This window comes from Anomaloglossus baeobatrachus, chromosome 3 (assembly GCF_048569485.1).
Source record: "Anomaloglossus baeobatrachus isolate aAnoBae1 chromosome 3, aAnoBae1.hap1, whole genome shotgun sequence".
NCBI classification, from domain to species: Eukaryota; Metazoa; Chordata; class Amphibia; order Anura; family Aromobatidae; genus Anomaloglossus; species Anomaloglossus baeobatrachus.
Window position 1 is genome coordinate 393216385 of NC_134355.1, and position 21786 is coordinate 393238170.

General features: G+C 44.7%; 1 protein-coding gene across 2 annotated transcripts in view; it reads right to left on the bottom strand.

The window, feature by feature from the left end:
• Positions 1–21786, bottom strand: part of COL19A1 (collagen type XIX alpha 1 chain) — a 1307565-nt gene that overhangs the window by 180646 nt on the left and 1105133 nt on the right. For both annotated transcript variants that reach the window (XM_075340245.1, XM_075340246.1), the window contains exon 45: positions 12813–12875. In XM_075340245.1, coding sequence (XP_075196360.1) covers positions 12813–12875 — 63 coding nt within the window. The remainder of the gene's footprint in view (positions 1–12812; positions 12876–21786) is intronic.

Here is a 21786-nt window from a genome sequence, read left to right on the forward strand (position 1 = left end):
TCACGCACCCCTCATTACTATGCTGGCAGCAGAGCGCAACGGCATCAGGCGGTCTTTAGCTTGACATGTCTTGGTAATAAGAGTCACACAGCTGAGGAGTTGTGGTCAGCTTTGCGGTCCGAGTTTAATAAATGGTTGTCTCCACTCAAACTGCAGCCTGGTAAGGCCGTGTGCGACAATGCTGCAAACCTGGGTGCGGCACTTCGCCTGGGCAAGGTGACACACGTACCTTGTATGGCTCACGTGTTGAACCTTGTCGTGCAGCAATTTTTAACACACTATCCCGGCCTAGATGGCCTTCTGAACAGGGCATGAAAACTGTCAGCTCACTTCCGCCGTTCAAGCGCCGCAGCAGAGCGACTTGCATCGCTCCAGAAGTCTTTCGGCCTGCCGGTTCATCGCCTGAAATGCGATGTGGCGACACGCTGGAATTCAACTCTCCACATGTTACAGCGACTGTGGCAGCACCGCAGAGCCCTGGTGCAATACGTCATGACGTATAGCCTGGGCCAACGAGATGCAGAGGTGGGGCAGATCACCCTGATGGAGTGGTCTCAGATCAAGGACCTATGCACCCTTCTGCACAGTTTCGACATGGCGACAAATATGTTTAGCTCTGACAATGCCATTATCAGCATGACGATTCCAGTCATTTACATGCTGGAGCACACGCTAAACACTATTCGGAGTCAGGGGGTGGGACAACATGAAGGGGAGGAACTACAGGAGGATTCATATGCGCAAGGGACAACAACATCACGAAGGTCCAGACGTTCATCATCACCAACGCAGCAGGCATGGGACCATGGGGGACAGGGATCGACAAGGGCGCATAGTAGCAGGCGAAATGTTGAGCAAGGTGCAGGAGAACATGAAGAAATGGAGGACGAACTGTCCATGGACATGGAAGACTCAGCGGATGAGGGAGACCTTGGTCAAATTTCAGTTGAAAGAGGTTGGGGTCAGATGTCAGAGGAAGAAAGAACGGGTAGCACCTCTATGCCACAAACACAGCATGGACTTGGTCCGCATGGCTGCGCAAGACACATGAGTGCCTTTTTGTTGCACTACCTCCAACATGACAGTCGTATTGTCAAAATTAGAAGTGATGATGACTACTGGATTGCCACACTATTAGATCCCCGGTACAAGTCCAAATTTTGTGACATAATTCCAGCCATAGAAAGGGACGCACGTATGCAGGAGTATCAGCAGAAGCTGTTACTAGATCTTAGCTCGGCTTTTCCACCAAACAACCGTGCAGGTGCAGGGAGTGAATCTCCCAGTTGTAACTTGACAAACATGGGACGGTCTCGTCATCTTCAACAGTCTACCCGTACCAGTAGGACCTTTTCTGGTGCCGGTAACAGCAATTTTATGGAATCTTTTCATAATTTTTTTAGACCCTCTTTTGCAAGGCCACCAGAGACAACAAGTCTGACACATACTCAACGGCTGGAGAGGATGATACAGGAGTATCTCCAAATGAACATCGATGCCATGACTGTGCAACTGGAGCCTTGCTCCTTTTGGGCTTCAAACATAGAAAAATGGCCAGAGCTCTCCAGTTACGCCTTGGAGATTTTGTCGTGTCCAGCTGCCAGCGTTGTCTCTGAACGTGTATTCAGTGCTGCTGGGTGTGTGCTGACAGATAAGCGCACGCGTCTGTCCAGTGACAATGTGGACAGACTGACGTTCATCAAAATGAACAAGTCATGGATCCAGAAGGAATTTACTACCCCTGTGTCATCCTGGGGAGAGTAAATGCTTGTGGATTTGGAATGTGCTTGATGCAAATCAAAACATCCTGTTTGCAACTAGGGCCCAAGTGCTGCCACTGATGTGGTGGGTGTCTGTGTGGCCCAATTTTTGGAAAAAAGGGAGACTCCGCTTGGAGTAACCCTTGCTTGCTGTGTTTTTAAAAGAAGCCAAGATGAACAGAGCTGGGATCAGGAAAGACTTTGCTACCTACCCCGGTGTCATCCTGGGGACGGATAAGAATAGCGTATTTTTGAATGTGCTTGATGCAAATCAAAACATCCTGTTTGCAACTAGGGCCGAAGTGCTGCCACTGATGGGGTGGGTGTCTGTGTGGCCCAATTTTTGGAAAAAAGGGAGACTCCGCTTGGAGTAACCCTTGCTTGCTGTGTTTTTAAAAGAAGCCAAGATGAACAGAGCTGGGATCAGGAAAGACTTTGCTACCTACCCCGGTGTCATCCTGGGGACGGCTAAGAATAGCGTATTTTTGAATGTGCTTGATGCAAATCAAAACATCCTGTTTGCAACTAGGGCCCAAGTGCTGCCACTGATGGGGTGGGTGTCTGTGTGGCCCAATTTTTGGAAAAAAGGGAGACTCCGCTTGGAGTAACCCTTGCTTGCTGTGTTTTTAAAAGAAGCCAAGATGAACAGAGCTGGGATCAGGAAAGACTTTGCTACCTACCCCGGTGTCATCCTGGGGACGGATAAGAATAGCGTATTTTTGAATGTGCTTAATGCAAATCAAAACATCCTGTTTGCAACTAGGGCCGAAGTGCTGCCACTGATGGGGTGGGTGTCTGTGTGGCCCAATTTTTGGAAAAAAGGGAGACTCCGCTTGGAGTAACCCTTGCTTGCTGTGTTTTTAAAAGAAGCCAAGATGAACAGAGCTGGGATCAGGAAAGACTTTGCTACCTACCCCGGTGTCATCCTGGGGACGGATAAGAATGGCGTATTTTTGAATGTGCTTGATGCAAATCTAGCTGTGAAGTGTACAACTGGGGCACAACTGCTGCCACTGAATGGGTGGGTGTGTGTGGGGCCCAATTTTTGGAAAAAAGGGGAGACTCCGCTTGGAGTAACCCTTGCTTACATTGTTTTTAAAAGAAGCCAAGATGAACAAGTCATGGGTCAGCAAAGACTTTGCTACCTACCCCAGTGTCATCCTGGGGACGGCTAAGAATAGCGTATTTTTGAATGTGCTTGATGCAAATCAAAACATCCTGTTTGCAACTAGGGCCCAAGTGCTGCCACTGATGGGGTGGGTGTCTGTGTGGCCCAATTTTTGGAAAAAAGGGAGACTCCGCTTGGAGTAACCCTTGCTTGCTGTGTTTTTAAAAGAAGCCAAGATGAACAGAGCTGGGATCAGGAAAGACTTTGCTACCTACCCCGGTGTCATCCTGGGGACGGATAAGAATAGCGTATTTTTGAATGTGCTTGATGCAAATCAAAACATCCTGTTTGCAACTAGGGCCCAAGTGCTGCCACTGATGTGGTGGGTGTCTGTGTGGCCCAATTTTTGGAAAAAAGGGAGACTCCGCTTGGAGTAACCCTTGCTTGCTGTGTTTTTAAAAGAAGCCAAGATGAACAGAGCTGGGATCAGGAAAGACTTTGCTACCTACCCCGGTGTCATCCTGGGGACGGATAAGAATAGCGTATTTTTGAATGTGCTTGATGCAAATCAAAACATCCTGTTTGCAACTAGGGCCCAAGTGCTGCCACTGATGTGGTGGGTGTCTGTGTGGCCCAATTTTTGGAAAAAAGGGAGACTCCGCTTGGAGTAACCCTTGCTTGCTGTGTTTTTAAAAGAAGCCAAGATGAACAGAGCTGGGATCAGGAAAGACTTTGCTACCTACCCCGGTGTCATCCTGGGGACGGCTAAGAATAGCGTATTTTTGAATGTGCTTGATGCAAATCAAAACATCCTGTTTGCAACTAGGGCCCAAGTGCTGCCACTGATGGGGTGGGTGTCTGTGTGGCCCAATTTTTGGAAAAAAGGGAGACTCCGCTTGGAGTAACCCTTGCTTGCTGTGTTTTTAAAAGAAGCCAAGATGAACAGAGCTGGGATCAGGAAAGACTTTGCTACCTACCCCGGTGTCATCCTGGGGACGGATAAGAATAGCGTATTTTTGAATGTGCTTGATGCAAATCAAAACATCCTGTTTGCAACTAGGGCCCAAGTGCTGCCACTGATGTGGTGGGTGTCTGTGTGGCCCAATTTTTGGAAAAAAGGGAGACTCCGCTTGGAGTAACCCTTGCTTGCTGTGTTTTTAAAAGAAGCCAAGATGAACAGAGCTGGGATCAGGAAAGACTTTGCTACCTACCCCGGTGTCATCCTGGGGACGGATAAGAATAGCGTATTTTTGAATGTGCTTGATGCAAATCAAAACATCCTGTTTGCAACTAGGGCCCAAGTGCTGCCACTGATGTGGTGGGTGTCTGTGTGGCCCAATTTTTGGAAAAAAGGGAGACTCCGCTTGGAGTAACCCTTGCTTGCTGTGTTTTTAAAAGAAGCCAAGATGAACAGAGCTGGGATCAGGAAAGACTTTGCTACCTACCCCGGTGTCATCCTGGGGACGGCTAAGAATAGCGTATTTTTGAATGTGCTTGATGCAAATCAAAACATCCTGTTTGCAACTAGGGCCCAAGTGCTGCCACTGATGGGGTGGGTGTCTGTGTGGCCCAATTTTTGGAAAAAAGGGAGACTCCGCTTGGAGTAACCCTTGCTTGCTGTGTTTTTAAAAGAAGCCAAGATGAACAGAGCTGGGATCAGGAAAGACTTTGCTACCTACCCCGGTGTCATCCTGGGGACGGATAAGAATAGCGTATTTTTGAATGTGCTTGATGCAAATCAAAACATCCTGTTTGCAACTAGGGCCCAAGTGCTGCCACTGATGTGGTGGGTGTCTGTGTGGCCCAATTTTTGGAAAAAAGGGAGACTCCGCTTGGAGTAACCCTTGCTTGCTGTGTTTTTAAAAGAAGCCAAGATGAACAGAGCTGGGATCAGGAAAGACTTTGCTACCTACCCCGGTGTCATCCTGGGGACGGCTAAGAATAGCGTATTTTTGAATGTGCTTGATGCAAATCAAAACATCCTGTTTGCAACTAGGGCCCAAGTGCTGCCACTGATGGGGTGGGTGTCTGTGTGGCCCAATTTTTGGAAAAAAGGGAGACTCCGCTTGGAGTAACCCTTGCTTGCTGTGTTTTTAAAAGAAGCCAAGATGAACAGAGCTGGGATCAGGAAAGACTTTGCTACCTACCCCGGTGTCATCCTGGGGACGGCTAAGAATAGCGTATTTTTGAATGTGCTTGATGCAAATCAAAACATCCTGTTTGCAACTAGGGCCGAAGTGCTGCCACTGATGGGGTGGGTGTCTGTGTGGCCCAATTTTTGGAAAAAAGGGAGACTCCGCTTGGAGTAACCCTTGCTTGCTGTGTTTTTAAAAGAAGCCAAGATGAACAGAGCTGGGATCAGGAAAGACTTTGCTACCTACCCCGGTGTCATCCTGGGGACGGATAAGAATGGCGTATTTTTGAATGTGCTTGATGCAAATCTAGCTGTGAAGTGTACAACTGGGGCACAACTGCTGCCACTGAATGGGTGGGTGTGTGTGGGGCCCAATTTTTGGAAAAAAGGGGAGACTCCGCTTGGAGTAACCCTTGCTTACATTGTTTTTAAAAGAAGCCAAGATGAACAAGTCATGGGTCAGCAAAGACTTTGCTACCTACCCCAGTGTCATCCTGGGGACGGCTAAGAATAGCGTATTTTTGAATGTGCTTGATGCAAATCAAAACATCCTGTTTGCAACTAGGGCCCAAGTGCTGCCACTGATGGGGTGGGTGTCTGTGTGGCCCAATTTTTGGAAAAAAGGGAGACTCCGCTTGGAGTAACCCTTGCTTGCTGTGTTTTTAAAAGAAGCCAAGATGAACAGAGCTGGGATCAGGAAAGACTTTGCTACCTACCCCGGTGTCATCCTGGGGACGGATAAGAATGGCGTATTTTTGAATGTGCTTGATGCAAATCTAGCTGTGAAGTGTACAACTGGGGCACAACTGCTGCCACTGAAGGGGTGGGTGTGTGGGGCCCAATTTTTGGAAAAAAGGGAGACTCCGCTTGGAGTCACCTTGCGGTGTTTTACATGACTTTAGAAGGGCGTGCCATGCCTATATCTGTGTGTCCTCCTCTTTTTCCTTGTCCAGCTGTTTTGTTTTCGCATGAGTACATGTCCTTGTCACTTTCCCATGTGTTTGTGTTGTGTTGTGAGTTGTTTGTCACCTTTTGGACACCTTTGAGGGTGTTTTCTAGGTGTTTTACTGTGTTTGTGATTGCCTGCCATTGTTTCCTATGGGCTCGAGTTCGGTTCGTCGAACGTTCGACGAGCCGAACTCGAGCCAGACCCCCCATTCGGCGAACCGCCTCGAGCCGAACCGGGACCGGTTCGCTCATCTCTAGACGTGACACAGCAAAAAGGGGAGAGTATAGAGACGTACTTTGGGAGGTTACAGCTGAAGTGGACAGACATGGGGTACAGTGCAAGAAATGACCTTGATATAAAAATATTGGTGAATGCATTCATTGACGGTATGAATAAGTTTTTACGAGAAGCAGTACAGACGGCCAGACCTGAGTGGAGAAACATGGACCCAACAGACCTTCTGCAAGTAGCTAAGGGGGTTGAACTGACAAAATGCAAGCGACCAGTTATGTATGCTAGAGCACAAGGAAGACAGTGGAAACAGAGGAGGGGGGCACCAGGTGACCTAGCGACCGTACAGTGCTGGAATTGTGGACAGAATGGACATTATGCCAGACAGTGCAAAAACTCCAAAAAGGAGAGTGAGCAGACTGATTTCCCTCCTCCCTTGCCTCTGACCTAGGAAACTGGCAACCCAGTGACAAATGTGTACCCTGTTTTCGTTCCCTCAGGACCTGGTCCCACCTTACTTACGACCATAACCATGCCAGGGGGGAAAGAGGCAGAATTTTTAATTGACACTGGGGCAGCCGGCACTGTGGTACATAAAGACCTGATAATGCCAGACATGATCACTGACGAGACTGTGGAGTGTGTCGGGGTGGAGGGATTGGTGTCTGAAACTCCATTGACAAAACAGATGAAGCTGAGATTACAAGATAGCCAGGAAATTCTCACAAAGCTTATTGTTAGTGAAAATACTCCTATGAATTTGCTGGGGGCTGATGTGTTAAGTGCTATCCAGGCTACCATACAATACACCCCAGAAGGTATTACAGTCACAAGTCCCCTCTCTGACAAACACTTGTGCAAGATTGCAGCAATGGTGTACATGTCCAAATCTGCGAGAGTGTCCGATACCAGAACTAGTGAAGACATAGCAATGCAACAAGTTCCAGACATTGTATGGGCAAAGGGAAAAACTGATGTTGGTCGGCTTCCTATTCCCCCAGTCATGATAAAATTAAAAGAAGGCTCCACTCCTCCTTGTTTAAAGCAGTATCCCTTAAGCCCAGCCAAATCAATGGCCCTGACCAGAGATATAAGAGAATACGTGGAAGCAGGGGCTCTAGTACAAAGGTCCTCCCCCTGTAACACTCCCTTGTATCCAATCAAGAAAAAAGGGCCCAAAGGTTCCCCTGACACGTACAGAATGGTGCATGATTTGAGAGCTGTCAATGCTGTCACTGAGAGTGTAACACCAATTGTTCCAAACCCACATACCTTACTGTCACAAATCCCAGGGACCTCCAAATGTTTTACAGTAATCGATTTGGCAAATGCATTTTTCTCTGTGCCTCTACACCCTGACTGTCAGTATCTTTTTGCCTTCACACATGAGGGGAAACAGTACATGTGGACAGTCCTCCCGCAAGGAGGAATGAATTCACCTACCATTTATTCTACAGCTATGGCAAAAATTCTGGAGCAGTGGCAACCGCCTCATCCACAGGTTACGCTATTGCAGTACGTGGATGACCTTTTGCTCTGCTGTCCAGACCAGACGTCCTGCAAGGAAGCCACAATTTCTTTGCTGTGTTTTCTGGCAGAGAATGGTTGCAAAGTTTCACGTGAAAAATTACAGTACTGTAAGCAAAAGGTAACATTTTTGGGTCACTGTATCTCTGAAGGTACGAGACACCTGACTGAGGAGAGAAAACAAGCAGTCCAAAATCTCTCCTTATCCAGGTCCCACCGGCAACTGCGCACCTTTTTGGGCTTAGTGTCATACTGCAGGCCTTGGATAAGGTCTGCCTCGCAAATGATGCAACCCCTCTATGATTGTCTGGCATCTGACCCCTTTGACCTCACTCAGGAAGCTATTGATTCCTTTCATTCCCTTAAACTACTCATTGTATCTGCCCCGGCCCTGGGTATTCCAAATTACGATCAACCATTTTTCTTGTTTTGCACAGAACAGGGAGGGCATGCGACAGCCGTCCTCACACAGCAACATGGTGACAAACAAAGACCAATAGCTTACTACTCAGCGCGATTGGACCCAGTTGTCAGAGGGTCACCCACGTGTGTCCGTGCTGTAGCGGCTGCTGCAGTACTGCTAGGGAAAGCTTGCGAGATCACATTGACATTTCCCTTAACAATTTACTCCCCGCATGACATTCATGCTATACTTGTGCAAGTCCAACCAAAACACCTGTCTATGGCCAGACAGCTCAGACTTGAATGTGCCCTTCTGATTCCTGAGTATGTCACCCTCAAGAGGTGTAATGTTCTGAATCCAGCCACCCTTTTGCCAGTAGATTCAGAAAAGGGGGAATTGGTGACAATGGTAGCAAGTGAGGATGAATACTTTGACATGACGCACGAGCATGACTGCATAGAGCTGATGAGTCAGGAGACAGCAGGTTTTCCACATGTCTATGATACACCTATTACTAATGCAGATTTTGAGTTTTTTGTAGATGGCTCCAGATACCACCTGGATGGGAGATTCTACACTGGATATGCAGTAGTATCCTCACATGAGGTAATCCGAGCTGAACCACTCCCGCCGCACATGTCCGCGCAGGAGGCGGAGCTAACAGCGCTCATTGAGGCGTGTAGAGCGGGGTCAGGTAGGAAAATTAATGTTTATTCAGACTCAAAGTATGGATTTGGGATCTGTCATGATTTTGGCCCTATCTGGAGAAGTAGAGCTTTTCTTACGTCAGCTGGTAAGCCTATTAAAAATGCAGAATTGGTAAAACGGTTAATGGAGGCACTAATGTTACCAGTCCAGGTTGGCATCATTAAGGTGAAAGCACACACAAAAGGTGACTCACTGGAGGTAGCGGGCAATAGAAGGGCGGATGCAGCTGCGAAAGCAGCGGCAAAGAGGCCTAGGGATCAGAGGATAGTGGCAGGGAGCCAGCAAGTCCCAGCCACAGTGAGTCTGGATGTCCTGAAATCCCTCCAGCATCAGGCTGCCCAAACAGAGAAGGAACACTGGGGGAAAATGGGAGCTGGGCTGAACTCGAATGGAGTATGGGAAAGTAAGGACAGGTTGTGTTTACCAAGGTCCCTGTTCCCTATGATGGCACAAGCAACACATGGCCCCACTCACGCCTCAAAAAGTCACATGTGTAACTAGGTGAATGCCTTCTGGATCGCTCCTGGCTTCAGTTACGTAGCCTCCAAACACGTACAATCCTGCATTATCTGCGCACAACACAACCCAGGTAAAACAGTAAAAGTCCCTAAGAAAGCAACACCCAGACCGCTCTATCCGTTTCAACGACTGCAAATAGACTACATACAACTACCCAAGGTAGGAGTGTATGAATACGTCCTGGTATGTGTAGATCTCTTCTCAGGATGGGTTGAGGCCTATCCAGTAAAATGTGCAAATGCTAAAACAACTGCAGAAAAACTGATGAAGGAACTAGTCTGTCGGTATGGCATCCCAGAAGCCATAGAAAGTGACAGGGGTACACACTTCACTGGAGAAATAATGAGGGACATTATGCAGGCCCTGGGAATAGAGCAGGCATTCCATACCCCTTATCATCCACAGAGCAGTGGAAAAGTAGAGAGATTAAACGGGACACTTAAACTAAAAAATTCAAAAGGCCATGGCAGAGACAGGAAAGAATTGGGTAGAGTGCTTATCCCTGGCACTCTTTTCAGTCAGACACACTCCAAATAGAAAGACAGGCTTGTCTCCTTTTGAAGTCCTTTTTGGTAGTGCCCCAAAAACAGGTCTCTACTTTCCACAAGTGTTACAGATGCAGCACGGCACTATGACAGCCTATGTCCAGGCCTTACAGGAAAGACTTAATGTGGTGCATAAACATGTCTTTTCATCCATTCCAGATCCCAATGCAAGTGCAGATGTGCATCAGCTGAATCCAGGTGATTGGGTGGTCGTGCGCAGACACGTGAGAAGGAGCCTAGATCCACGCTTTGATGGCCCATTCCAAGTCCAGCTGACCACATCCACCTCAGTGAAACTTGAGGGAAAACCCACCTGGATCCACGCCAGTCACTGTAAAAAGGTCACTCCACCGGCAGAATGACAGTTTTGCTAATTATCCTGCTAGGTGTAGCAGGGATGCTGCACCCAACAAAGACACTGAGTGAACTTTTAACTACGGACTGGGATAATAAACTCATTCGCCACCATATTTCTCTTACTGAGGACATGGAAGGAGAAAAGCCAAAAGACTGTTGGATCTGCACACACAGTCCTATTTCTTCAAAGACTATGCCTTATTTAGCCTTACCTCTGGAACCACAGGAGGTGTTGGTACCAGACTGTATACACAATGAAACCTGGACTGAATCTAGATTTTTGGGAGAAGATGTACCTCGTGATGTATCTGCTACATTGACTATAGTTGGATGGGTCACTAAACCCTGGTTCCAGCTAAATATCACACGACCCGATGGATACTCGTGGTGGATGGAATACGATTCAGACAAGGGCATAATTGCCAAAATAAAGACTAAGATTCCTCATTCGGGCCCCATTCCCCATGATGGATTATGGTTCAGTCTTCAATACAATGGTGTTGGAAATTGTGGAAAAGACAATAACTGTTTCTATATACATACACATGACTCAACCAAGGACAATGAGACAGTATATCAGAAGGGTATTGAGGGCTGTACATCATCATTTATTAGACGGACTTTTAGGAGGGAGCGGGGTAGCTGTATCTCGGGTATGACCGGAAAACAAATGAACAATACATGGTGTGCTCATAAAGTCATGAAGGGGCTTCTGAATCTGCTTTATTGTGTACAAAGTCAAACTCACTTTTGTATTTTCCCAGAGGGAGTGTTTTTGGTTTGTGGGAATCGTGCTCACAAGTGGGTGAGCCCTGACATGAGAGGGGTTTGCACACTTGCCAGACTTACACCAGTCACTTTCATAGTCCCTCATAGTGAAGTAGATGTAGCAGCTGTCCCAATTCATACCTTGTATAAACGAGCAGCAGATAATAAACCCCGGCCAAATGGTAGGCCTCATGTAGTAGAAATGGGAAAAGCAAATAAGGTATTTAGTGCTATTTTCATACACCCTTTCTTAATGCAAATGTGGGACAAGCTAGTAGAGTCCACTGACTACCTGGATGATCAAATTTTTCGGGTTCTTGAGATTCTAAATGCTACCAATGCTATACAAAAACAATTAATTGTAGTCACTAACCAGCATACTATAGTGCTAGACTTTGTGACAGCAAAAGACGGCGGAATGTGTCAAATAATTGGTCCTGCCTGTTGCCATTACATTGACCCTGCAGGCAACCTCCAGGTTAGAGCAGATATACAGAAAACAAGTGAACTTAGGGATAAATGGTTAAAAGAGCACGATGCCAACAAGGACTCCTGGTGGGGAAATACATTTTCTTTTATGAATCCAGCCAATTGGTTTAAAGGCATAGCAGGTTGGGTTTCTGGCATTATACAAACCTGTATGCAAATATTGTTGTTCTGTCTACTGCTTTATATAGCTGTAAAAACATTGATATATGCATTACCTAAACTAATGAATAATGTATGTTCTAAGAGTCCCAGCATTGAACCCTCTGTAGTTTACTACGGACCCCAAATGGCCTCTGCTGACCGGGAGTAGGTGTCCACACTGAGGGTGGATGGGTGAAGTGGTAGGAAGACCCCTCATGGGTACTAGGCCCATGAGCCAGCAGCTCCTGTTTGGACGCCTACTGACCGTGTAGTGAAGGTTATACCATTTACAAAAGGGGGAAATTGATATAGAAGGGTTAATAGTTTCTCTATTTCTTCATTAAAGATTTATTGTTATTAGTAAGTATATCTGATGGTAGTTCATAGTCATTATGGAGCCTACGGAATAAGAGACAGGCTCAAGGATTATTATGGTCTCTAAATGTTCTTCTTATCTTCTTCTTATCTCATATGCATGACTCTACATTTTTGTTTTGCTAAAACTTAAAGGTCATATGAGCAACTAGTAAAGTTCAGCTAGAAGTTTTTTTCTTTTTCTTTTGCAATATCACATTGATCTGTAAATGGTATAAATAAACTGTACTTTCATTAAATAAACAGAAGAAATTGATCATGCCCACATGGATGCTGGTCTTTTCTCTCCGAGCGCTCGATCTTGATTAGGTCTGAAGAGGCCTAATTGAGAAGACCTCACTGGTGATCCCATAAGCTGACTTGTGACAAAACAGAACAGCTACAACAACGCTGAGTCTACAATTGATGGCCTTCGTGAAGGTGGATTTTGTAGTAGTTGTGATTATATAACAGAAGTATTTCTTGCAGTTTAATTTTGATTTTCAGTGTTTAAGAAATCGATTACAAAATAATGATATTCTTATGAGCTTACAATCTATGTGAATGACTCTTTGCACTTGCTATAATTAACATTACATATTTTTTTCCTCAAATAAAATAACAAAACTTTTACAAGGATTACGGGCAAAAAACTACCAGTAAGTGGTACAAAATAATGAAAAATAAGTGCTTAAGTTAAGGAACACATTTCGTTGCCTACATCTAGTTTGCTATCACCTATAATAGTATTCCTTCATGGAAGGTGAATTAAAAATAATTTATGACATAAAGAAAGAACATACATTAATTGGCACTTACTGTTGGTCCTGGTGGTCCTTCAGGTCCTGGAAAACCAATATCTCCTACTGGTCCCCTCTCACCCTGAAATATACATAAGCACAAATAAGTGTGATATACATGGAGGTATAAATAAGATGTGTGTAATGTAAATTCCAACATTCAAACTATGTTATATTATAAGTAATACAACCATGGATTTTTCTTTAAATCTCTCGGTAATATACAAAATCACAGAAAACATATACAGTTAGGTCCAGAAATATTTGAACAGTGACACAAGTTTTGTTATTTTAGCTGTTTACAAAAACATGTTCAGAAATACAATTATATATATAATATGGGCTGAAAGTGCACACTCCCAGCTGCAATATGAGAGTTTTTACATCCAAATCGGAGAAAGGGTTTAGGAATCATAGCTCTGTAATGCATAGCCTCCTCTTTTTAAAGGGACCAAAAGTAATTGGACAATGGACTCTAAGGGCTGCAATTAACTCTGAAGGCGTCTCCCTCATTAACCTGTAATCAATGAAGTAGTTAAAAGGTCTGGGGTTGATTACAGGTGTTGGTTTTGCATTTGGAAGCTGTTGCTGTGACCAGACAACATGCGGTCTAAGGAACTCTCAATTGAGGTGAAGCAGAACATCCTGAGGCTGAAAAAAAAGAAAAAATCCATCAGAGAGATAGCAGACATGCTTGGAGTAGCAAAATCAACAGTCGGGTACATTCTGAGAAAAAAGGAATTGACTGGTGAGCTTGGGAACTCAAAAAGGCCTGGGCGTCCACGGATGACAACAGTGGTGGATGATCGCCGCATACTTTCTTTGGTGAAGAAGAACCCGTTCACAACATCAACTGAAGTCCAGAACACTCTCAGTGAAGTAGGTGTATCTGTCCCTAAGTCAACAGTAAAGAGAAGACTCCATGAAAGTAAATACAAAGGGTTCACATCTAGATGCAAACCATTCATCAATTCCAAAAATAGACAGGCCAGAGTTAAATTTGCTGAAAAACACCTCATGAAGCCAGCTCAGTTCTGGAAAAGTATTCTATGGACAGATGAGACAAAGATCAACCTGTACCAGAATGATGGGAAGAAAAAAGTTTGGAGAAGAAAGGGAACGGCACATGATCCAAGGCACACCACATCCTCTGTAAAACATGGTGGAGGCAACGTGATGGCATGGGCATGCATGGCTTTCAATGGCACTGGGTCACTTGTGTTTATTGATGACATAACAGCAGACAAGAGTAGCCGGATGAATTCTGAAGTGTACCGGGATATACTTTCAGCCCAGATTCAGCCAAATGCCGCAAAGTTGATCGGACGGCGCTTCATAGTACAGATGGACAATGACCCCAAGCATACAGCCAAAGCTACCCAGGAGTTCATGAGTGCAAAAAAGTGGAACATTCTGCAATGGCCAAGTCAATCACCAGATCTTAACCCAATTGAGCATGCATTTCACTTGCTCAAATCCAGACTTAAGACGGAAAGACCCACAAACAAGCAAGACCTGAAGGCTGCGGCTGTAAAGGCCTGGCAAAACATTAAGAAGGAGGAAACCCAGCGTTTGGTGATGTCCATGGGTTCCAGACTTAAGGCAGTGATTGCCTCCAAAGGATTCGCAACAAAATATTGAAAATAAAAATATTTTGTTTGGGTTTGGTTTATTTGTCCAATTACTTTTGACCTCCAAAATGTGGAGTGTTTGTAAAGAAATGTGTACAATTCCTACAATTTCTATCAGATATTTTTGTTCAAACCTTCAAATTAAACGTTACAATCTGCACTTGAATTCTGTTGTAGAGGTTTCATTTCAAATCCAATGTGGTGGCATGCAGAGCCCAACTCGCGAAAATTGTGTCACTGTCCAAATATTTCTGGACCTAACTGTATGTACAAAACAGAGAAAATGTGTAAAGATCATAGAAACATGGTTGGAGTGATCAGGAAAAACATTTTCTGAATGTTCATATGTGTTCAGTAGAAGTGGACAGTTCCTAATCTTGCAGACAATGGAATAGTCGATGGCATGGTAATCTGGTCCTCACAATGGAAAACTGCTCACAAAGGTCTGAACATGGTGAAGGTAACAGTCATTCTTTTCCCAATATACACTCCTTAACATTGAAATTGCAAAAACAAGAAGTAAAGTCATGGAAATAGGCAAATCACAAGTATAATAGATATGTTAATGATGGAAAATATTGAAATAGAATTTTCGATTTATTCAATATCGAATAAGAGTTCTACACCAGAAATACATGCACTTTCACACCTTGGCATGCCATCAATGAGATTACTAATGGATATCTGAGGAGTGTACTGCCAAATTAAATGCACTTGGGCATTCAAATCAGTAAAATCCACTGCTGGCAGCACCCTCTGCAATTGCTGACCAATGATGTTTCAGATGTGCTGACGGGGCACAAGTCTGGAGAAACTGTAGGCCATGGTAGCACATTTAGGCCATACGGTCTGCTCATACAGTTGCTTGAGTAACATACATCCTGGCATTGTTGTGATGAAAAGCAGCTTCTAATACACTATGGAGAAATGGTCATACCACAAGATCCCTGACCAATTAATTGCCAAGCTGTTAGAGTACCTAGAATGAAGACTAGAGAGGGTTTGCTACTATGCATTATGCCACCCACACTATTATTCCAGGAGTAAGAATGGTGTGACCTTAACTATTGAAGTAGGGAATAAACTGGAAAGACAAAAAGTGCAAAAGTATCTTACCCGAGTAAACAGTGAAAAAAAAATCAATCAGATGTGCTCATCTGGTAAGTTTGTGTGACCACAGCCACATTAAAGACTTTGATTAAACTGCTGCAGACCCACAGAGAAGACTTAGAACACTGGAACAAAATTGGTCAATGCTACGCTGCCTGACGATAAAGAAGGGAATCCTTATCGTCAGGCACTAACTTATTTCGTTCCCGCCTTCTATGTTACCTAATGCAGGTCAATTCATTGTCCCAGTCAGGTTAAAAAGTTGTTTTGTAATGAGTCATTCTGCAAATTAAATTAGATGTCACAAAGTCTAAAGTGCCAAACAATTTTTACTGAAACCATTTGCACAATACTGGGCTGTGAGCCAGACTTGCAGCAATGTGTGTTCCATTGACCTAATGCCACCACGCTCAAAAGCTATCATGGTTCAGACAAAGATGGCAATGGATGCTGCAATTCAAGTCTATCCTTTTCAGTGACAATTCCCTGTGTTCATCATGTGCAATATTATGAAGAAACCTTTATAGGGGAATGTGAAAGTCTCACAAGAGTCATTTTGCTTGTGCTATTGTGAGCAACCTGCATGGCCTAAACATGCTACCATGGCCTTCAGCATCTCTGAACTTGTCTTCCATTAAGCACATCTGAGATGTCACTTGTCGATAACTGCAACGGAAGCTGCCAGCTGAGGACCTTGATGATTTACATTCGCTGTAACTGAACAGTCATCAGTCAGGCTTTCTAACTTTCTTAGGGGTACATAGGGAATTAATCACAGCATTATAATTGCATTTAGAACTTACTAATCTACAATAGAAAAGTGCAAAACATATCAAAATACTCAAAATTTTGTTTCTGTCCTCTAGGACCTTGTTCACATTAGTATTCTGAATTTAAATGTAGCAAAAGGAGCAAAGCAAGTAATGGGCCAATGATGCCAAAAATGGCTTATTACTCACTTTGCTTGTCTTTATCCTAAATGAAATGGGAATAAGGGGCAGGGTAGTGTATTATGTATTATACTTTGTAACATGAATGATTCGTACTATCTCTTCCAAGCTTTCATGGTGCTTTTGCATGCGTCATCTTGATGCAGCTTTGTTGAAAAGCAGATTATAAATTAGGTAGAGATGTATAGGAAAGATTAATCTTATATATGTTTTTTTCAAACAACATCTAGTTTTTTCTTCAAAATCTCAATAAAAAAATCTGTAGCAAAATGTCACTTATGAATGTCTTATTGCAATACTTAAGAGATTTTTGGGATGTCAATCATCCTTTTATAGTTTAATTTATTTACAACTTAGAAGTGACTGCAACATTTCCCTCCATATTGTACTAGGTTTGTACCTATAGTTTGGAGTTATTTAGACAAAACAGACTTAAATGCTGTGTGTGAAGCCAGGTTTTTACCCTACATTGACAAGTGCATGTACAAACAGCTTGTGACTAGTGATGAGTGAACTAGCAGATATTCGGGATTGGTGGGACTAATCGGATTTAAAATAAAAATAAATTCCAGTCCAGAATTGATCTCGGATATCTGGCCAGACGCCAGTCTCCATATAAGTCTATGGTGACCAGAAACTAGTGCATTAAAATGGTGGTAGAAGGATTAGGAGGATTAGCGCAAGCTCGCTATACTTACCGAGTCTCCGGCTGGGCTGTAATTGCTTCCAGGCTGCTCACTCTAATTCTGGGGCCACTCATTTACCTTCATATATATTCACTGTTTACCATTCCCACCAACGGTCTAGGCTCCTGTAATTTGTTGCAGTCAGACGCGTTCCCAGCCTGCATGACAGTGCCTGACTGCCTGCGATCACAGAGCCTGTGTGAGGGTCTATATCATGGTATAAAAATAAATAAATTGATATAAGGCCCTGTCACACACAGAGATAAATCTGCGGCAGATCTGTGGTTGCAGTGAAATTGTGGACAATCAGTGCCAGGTTTGTGGCCGTGTACAAATGGAACAATATGTCCATGATTTTACTGCAACCACAGACCTGACAAAGATTTATTTCTGTGTGTGACAGGGCCTATATGGTCCCCCATGTACTGTGATACTCAGCACAGATAAAGTATATGGCTACAGGATGCAGCCCCCAGCCATGCCCTTATCTTAGCTGTGTTTCAATATAAGAGACACCGCATGTGGAATTTCTATTGTTATTATTTAATTAAATAATTTTAAAAAATGGCATGCAGTCCCCCCAATTTTTATGCTCAGTCATGATAAAGCCGAACAGCTGGGGTTTGGTATTCTCAAGCTGGTGAGACACCTGCCTATTGGGCCCCTCCTGCCTAAAAATAGCAGTCTGCAGCTGCTCAGAATTGTAGCATCCATTTGATGTGACAAACCCAGAACTTTACCCAGCTCAGCCTGATTGCTCTGGTGTGGTAGCAATTGAGGTAATAAGGAATTAATAATAGCCCACAACTACGTCTAAGCCCTAGATTAGTAATAGGAGGCGTTACCCCATTACAAATCTGTCAGTGAAAAGAAATAAACACAAACACCCAAAAAATCCCTTATTTGAAACAAAATAAAAAAACACCCTCTTTCAGCAATTTATTAACCCCAAAAGCAACCAGGTCCAATGTATTCTACATGAGGTCCCACAATGATTCCAGCTCTGCTACATCTGAAGCCACAGCGTGCGGCCATAGAACGTGACTGCCCCCGTGAGCTTCAGGCAGAGACTGAGTCGTGTGTTGAGCGGTGATGTCACTCAGGTTAGTTGTGGTCACAGCTCGAGGTTCCCACGGTACTTCACCAGTGATCGCAGGTAACCTGACCTCAGGTGACCTAATTAAACTAACAGACCTGCATCCCCTGGCAGAAAACCTGTTATGAATGATATTTATGTCAGCTTGGCTTTTGCTGGTTGTGAAGAGGTTAAGATTCTTCCTGAGGATGTTTCTGGTCTCCCTCCAGTGGCCAATGCTGGAAGTGTGTCAGGTTCTTTGCTTGTCACTAAGACAGGAGCAGGGCCTGGCTTTAATCCCAGTGGGCAAATCATGTCCAGTCCTTTTGTATAAAGGAATGGATTCTGCCTCAGACTGATGCCAGTGATATCGTTTTCCTGTGTCAATCTAGCTCCAGTAAACATGTCTTGAACACCTGGTCCTCTTGTCATGTCGGCTGTTTGCCTGTGACCCACCAGATATTTCTCCAGTGTGCTCCAGCTTGTTTTTTTTCCCTTGGAAATCTCCAGTGCTGTCTGCTGCAATGTGTCTGCTGTTTGGATGCAATTTTTGCCTTTTTTCCTAGTCCTCTTGATCTCACTTTTTGGAGCCTGGGATTAGTACTTTGTCTTCTTTCCTACGACTGAATGGTTTTCATGCATTTTCTCTTGTGTGCAATGTTTTTTTGATTCTGTTTAAAGTCCTTTTGAAATGCTATGGAAACTGTTCATTCTCAGTGAAAAAATGCATAGTAGAGTTTTTTCTCTATGTCTGAATATTGTTTTGTGTTTTTTCGCTCAAATGTGTTTATGTTCCATTGTGTTCCCACTGATGATCTTTATCAAAAGGACATTGCTGAGAATCCAGTGAAGGCTTTTTTCCACCATTTTTGCACATTCACTTTTTGTTGTATTTAGTATTCCACTTCTATATACTGCTCCTTATTAGGGATGAGCGAATGTATTCGCCACTATTCGGTATCTGACGGATAATGGGGTATTCGAGGTATTCGCTTCGATACTTTCATTTTTATTTTTGACTTCCTGGCGCCTGTTTTCCAGCCAATGAACACATCTGATGTTGCTTGCCCTCACAGTAACGCCGCAGCCATCTTTGTTGTGGTGTTACTGTGATTGGCTTGGCAGCACAGTGTCATAGAGGCTATATAAGCAAGCGGCCATTTTGTGAATACGCAGTGATAGTGAGCCGGCAGTGTAGGTATTGTGTGCGGGAGAGCGTTCTTAGATCCAACTAATAAATAGTCGTTCTAAGGGCTGAACACAGTGTCCAGTAGCTGCTAGCAGCTCCATAAATAGCTTTTTGACAATCAGAAGGCAGGTCTTTCGGTCACTCGCTGTGTCTGTCGGTCTCTTCTTCTCCCCCCTCATACTCATCGATCACTGACTGATCACCGACGCAACGCTGCACGGCTGTCACACTGCTCCGGCAGCTTCTCCTGCTTTTGAAAATGCCGACTGCTCATTATTCAATCTCATATTCCCTGCTTCCCACGCCTACTGGCGCCTATGATTGCTTGCATTCAGACGCGCCCCCACGTTGAGTGACAGCTGACTCACTGCAACCAATCACAGCCGCCGGTGGGCGGGTCTATGTAGTGCAGTAAAATAAATTAATAAATAATTAAAAAAATGGCAAATTTTGATACCAACCAAGATAAAGCCACATGGCTGAAGGCTAGTATTCTCAGGATGGGGAGCCCCATATTATGGGGAGCCCCCCAGCCTAAAAATATCAGTCAGCAGCCACCCGGAATTGCAGCATCTGTTAGATGCAACAGTCCTGGGACTCTAGCCAGCTCATCCCGAATTGCCCTGGTACGGTGGCAATCGGGGTAATAAGGAGTTAATTGCAGCCCATAGCTGCCACTAAGTCCTAGGTTAATCATGGCAGTCGTCTATGAGACACCCCCAATGATTAACCTGTAAGTGAAAACAAATAAACACTTACACCCGAAAAAATCCTTTATTTGGAAGAAAAGACAAAAAAACCCCCACCCTCTTTCACCACTTTATTAAATCCCCAAATACCCCTCCAGGTCCGGCGTAATGCTCACGAGGTCCCGCAATGCATCCAGCTCTGCTACATAAAGCTGACAGGAGCGGCCGTGGAACACTGCCGCACTCTGTCAGCTCCATGCAGCAACTGAAGTGAGCCGTGCAATCAGCGGTGATGTCACTCAGGTGACCCGAGGACACCGCTCTCAGGTGGAGGACTGCAGCTGGCCGCAGGGTCACCTGAGTGACGGCACCGCTGATTGCGTGGTTCACTTCAGTCACTCAGGGGATTTGCGGTGAGGGATTTGCGGTGAGTCCTTCACCTGTGATCGCAAATCAGGCCACGGCACACAGACAGAACAGCGTGTTGACAATGAAGTCAGGTGAAGTTCATCCGAGTTCATTCTGATCACGCGGCTCCATCTTACAGACAGCCATGCTCTATGCTCTGCTTGCTGTCAATAAATAGAAATATTCCCCAAAACGTCTGTTTGCTGTCAGTGAATGAAACATTGCCCACCATCTCTGCTTGCTGTCATTGAATGGAAACATTCCCCAACACGTCAGCTTGCTGTCATTGAATGGAAACATTCCCCAACACGTCAGCATGCTGTCTTTGAATGGAAACATTCCCCAACACGTCTGCTTGCTGTCAGTGACTGGAAACTTTCCCCACCATCTTTACTTGCTGTCAGTGAATGGAAACATTTCCCACCATCTCTGCTTGCTGTTAGTGAGTGGAAACATTCCTCATCATCTCTGCTTGCTGTCATTGAATGGAAACATTCCCCAACAATTTTGCTTGTTGTCAGTGAATGGAAACATTCCCCACCATCTCTGCTTGCTGTCAGTGAGTGGAAACATTCCCGACCAGTGTTTTGGATGCATCTTTGACAATGCGGTCCCACTCGACCTGGTACATCCCCATTCAACATGGCTGGCTGCGAAACAGAGCCACACGATCAGAATGAACTCAGATGAACTTCACCCGACTTCATTGTCATTGCGCGGCTCTGTCTGTGTGCCGCGACCTCATTGCAAATCAGATCACAGGTAAAGGGCTCACCGGTGACCACAAATCCCCTGAGGGACTGAAATGAGCTGCGCAATCAGCGGTGCCGTCACTCAGGTGACCCATGGCCAGCTGCAATCCTCCACCAGAGAGCTGTGGCCGAGGGTAACCTGAGTGACGTCACCGCTGATTGCGCGGCTCACTTCAGTTGCTGCATGGAGCTGACAGAGAGAGGTGGTGTTCCATGGCCGCTCCTGTCAGCTTCATGTAGCAGAGGTGGATGCATCGTGGGATCTCATGAGAATTACGCCGATCCTGGAGGGGTATTTGGGGATTTTAATAAAGTGGTGAAAGAGGGTGTTTTTTTTTTTGTCTTTTATTCCAAATAAAGGATTTTTTCGGGTGTATGTGTTTATTTACTTTCACTTACAGGTTAATCATTGGGGGTGTCTCATAGACAACTGCCATGATTAACGTAGGACTTAGTGATTAACCTAGGAAATCACACACAGGTCTTCACACACAGCTAAGGCA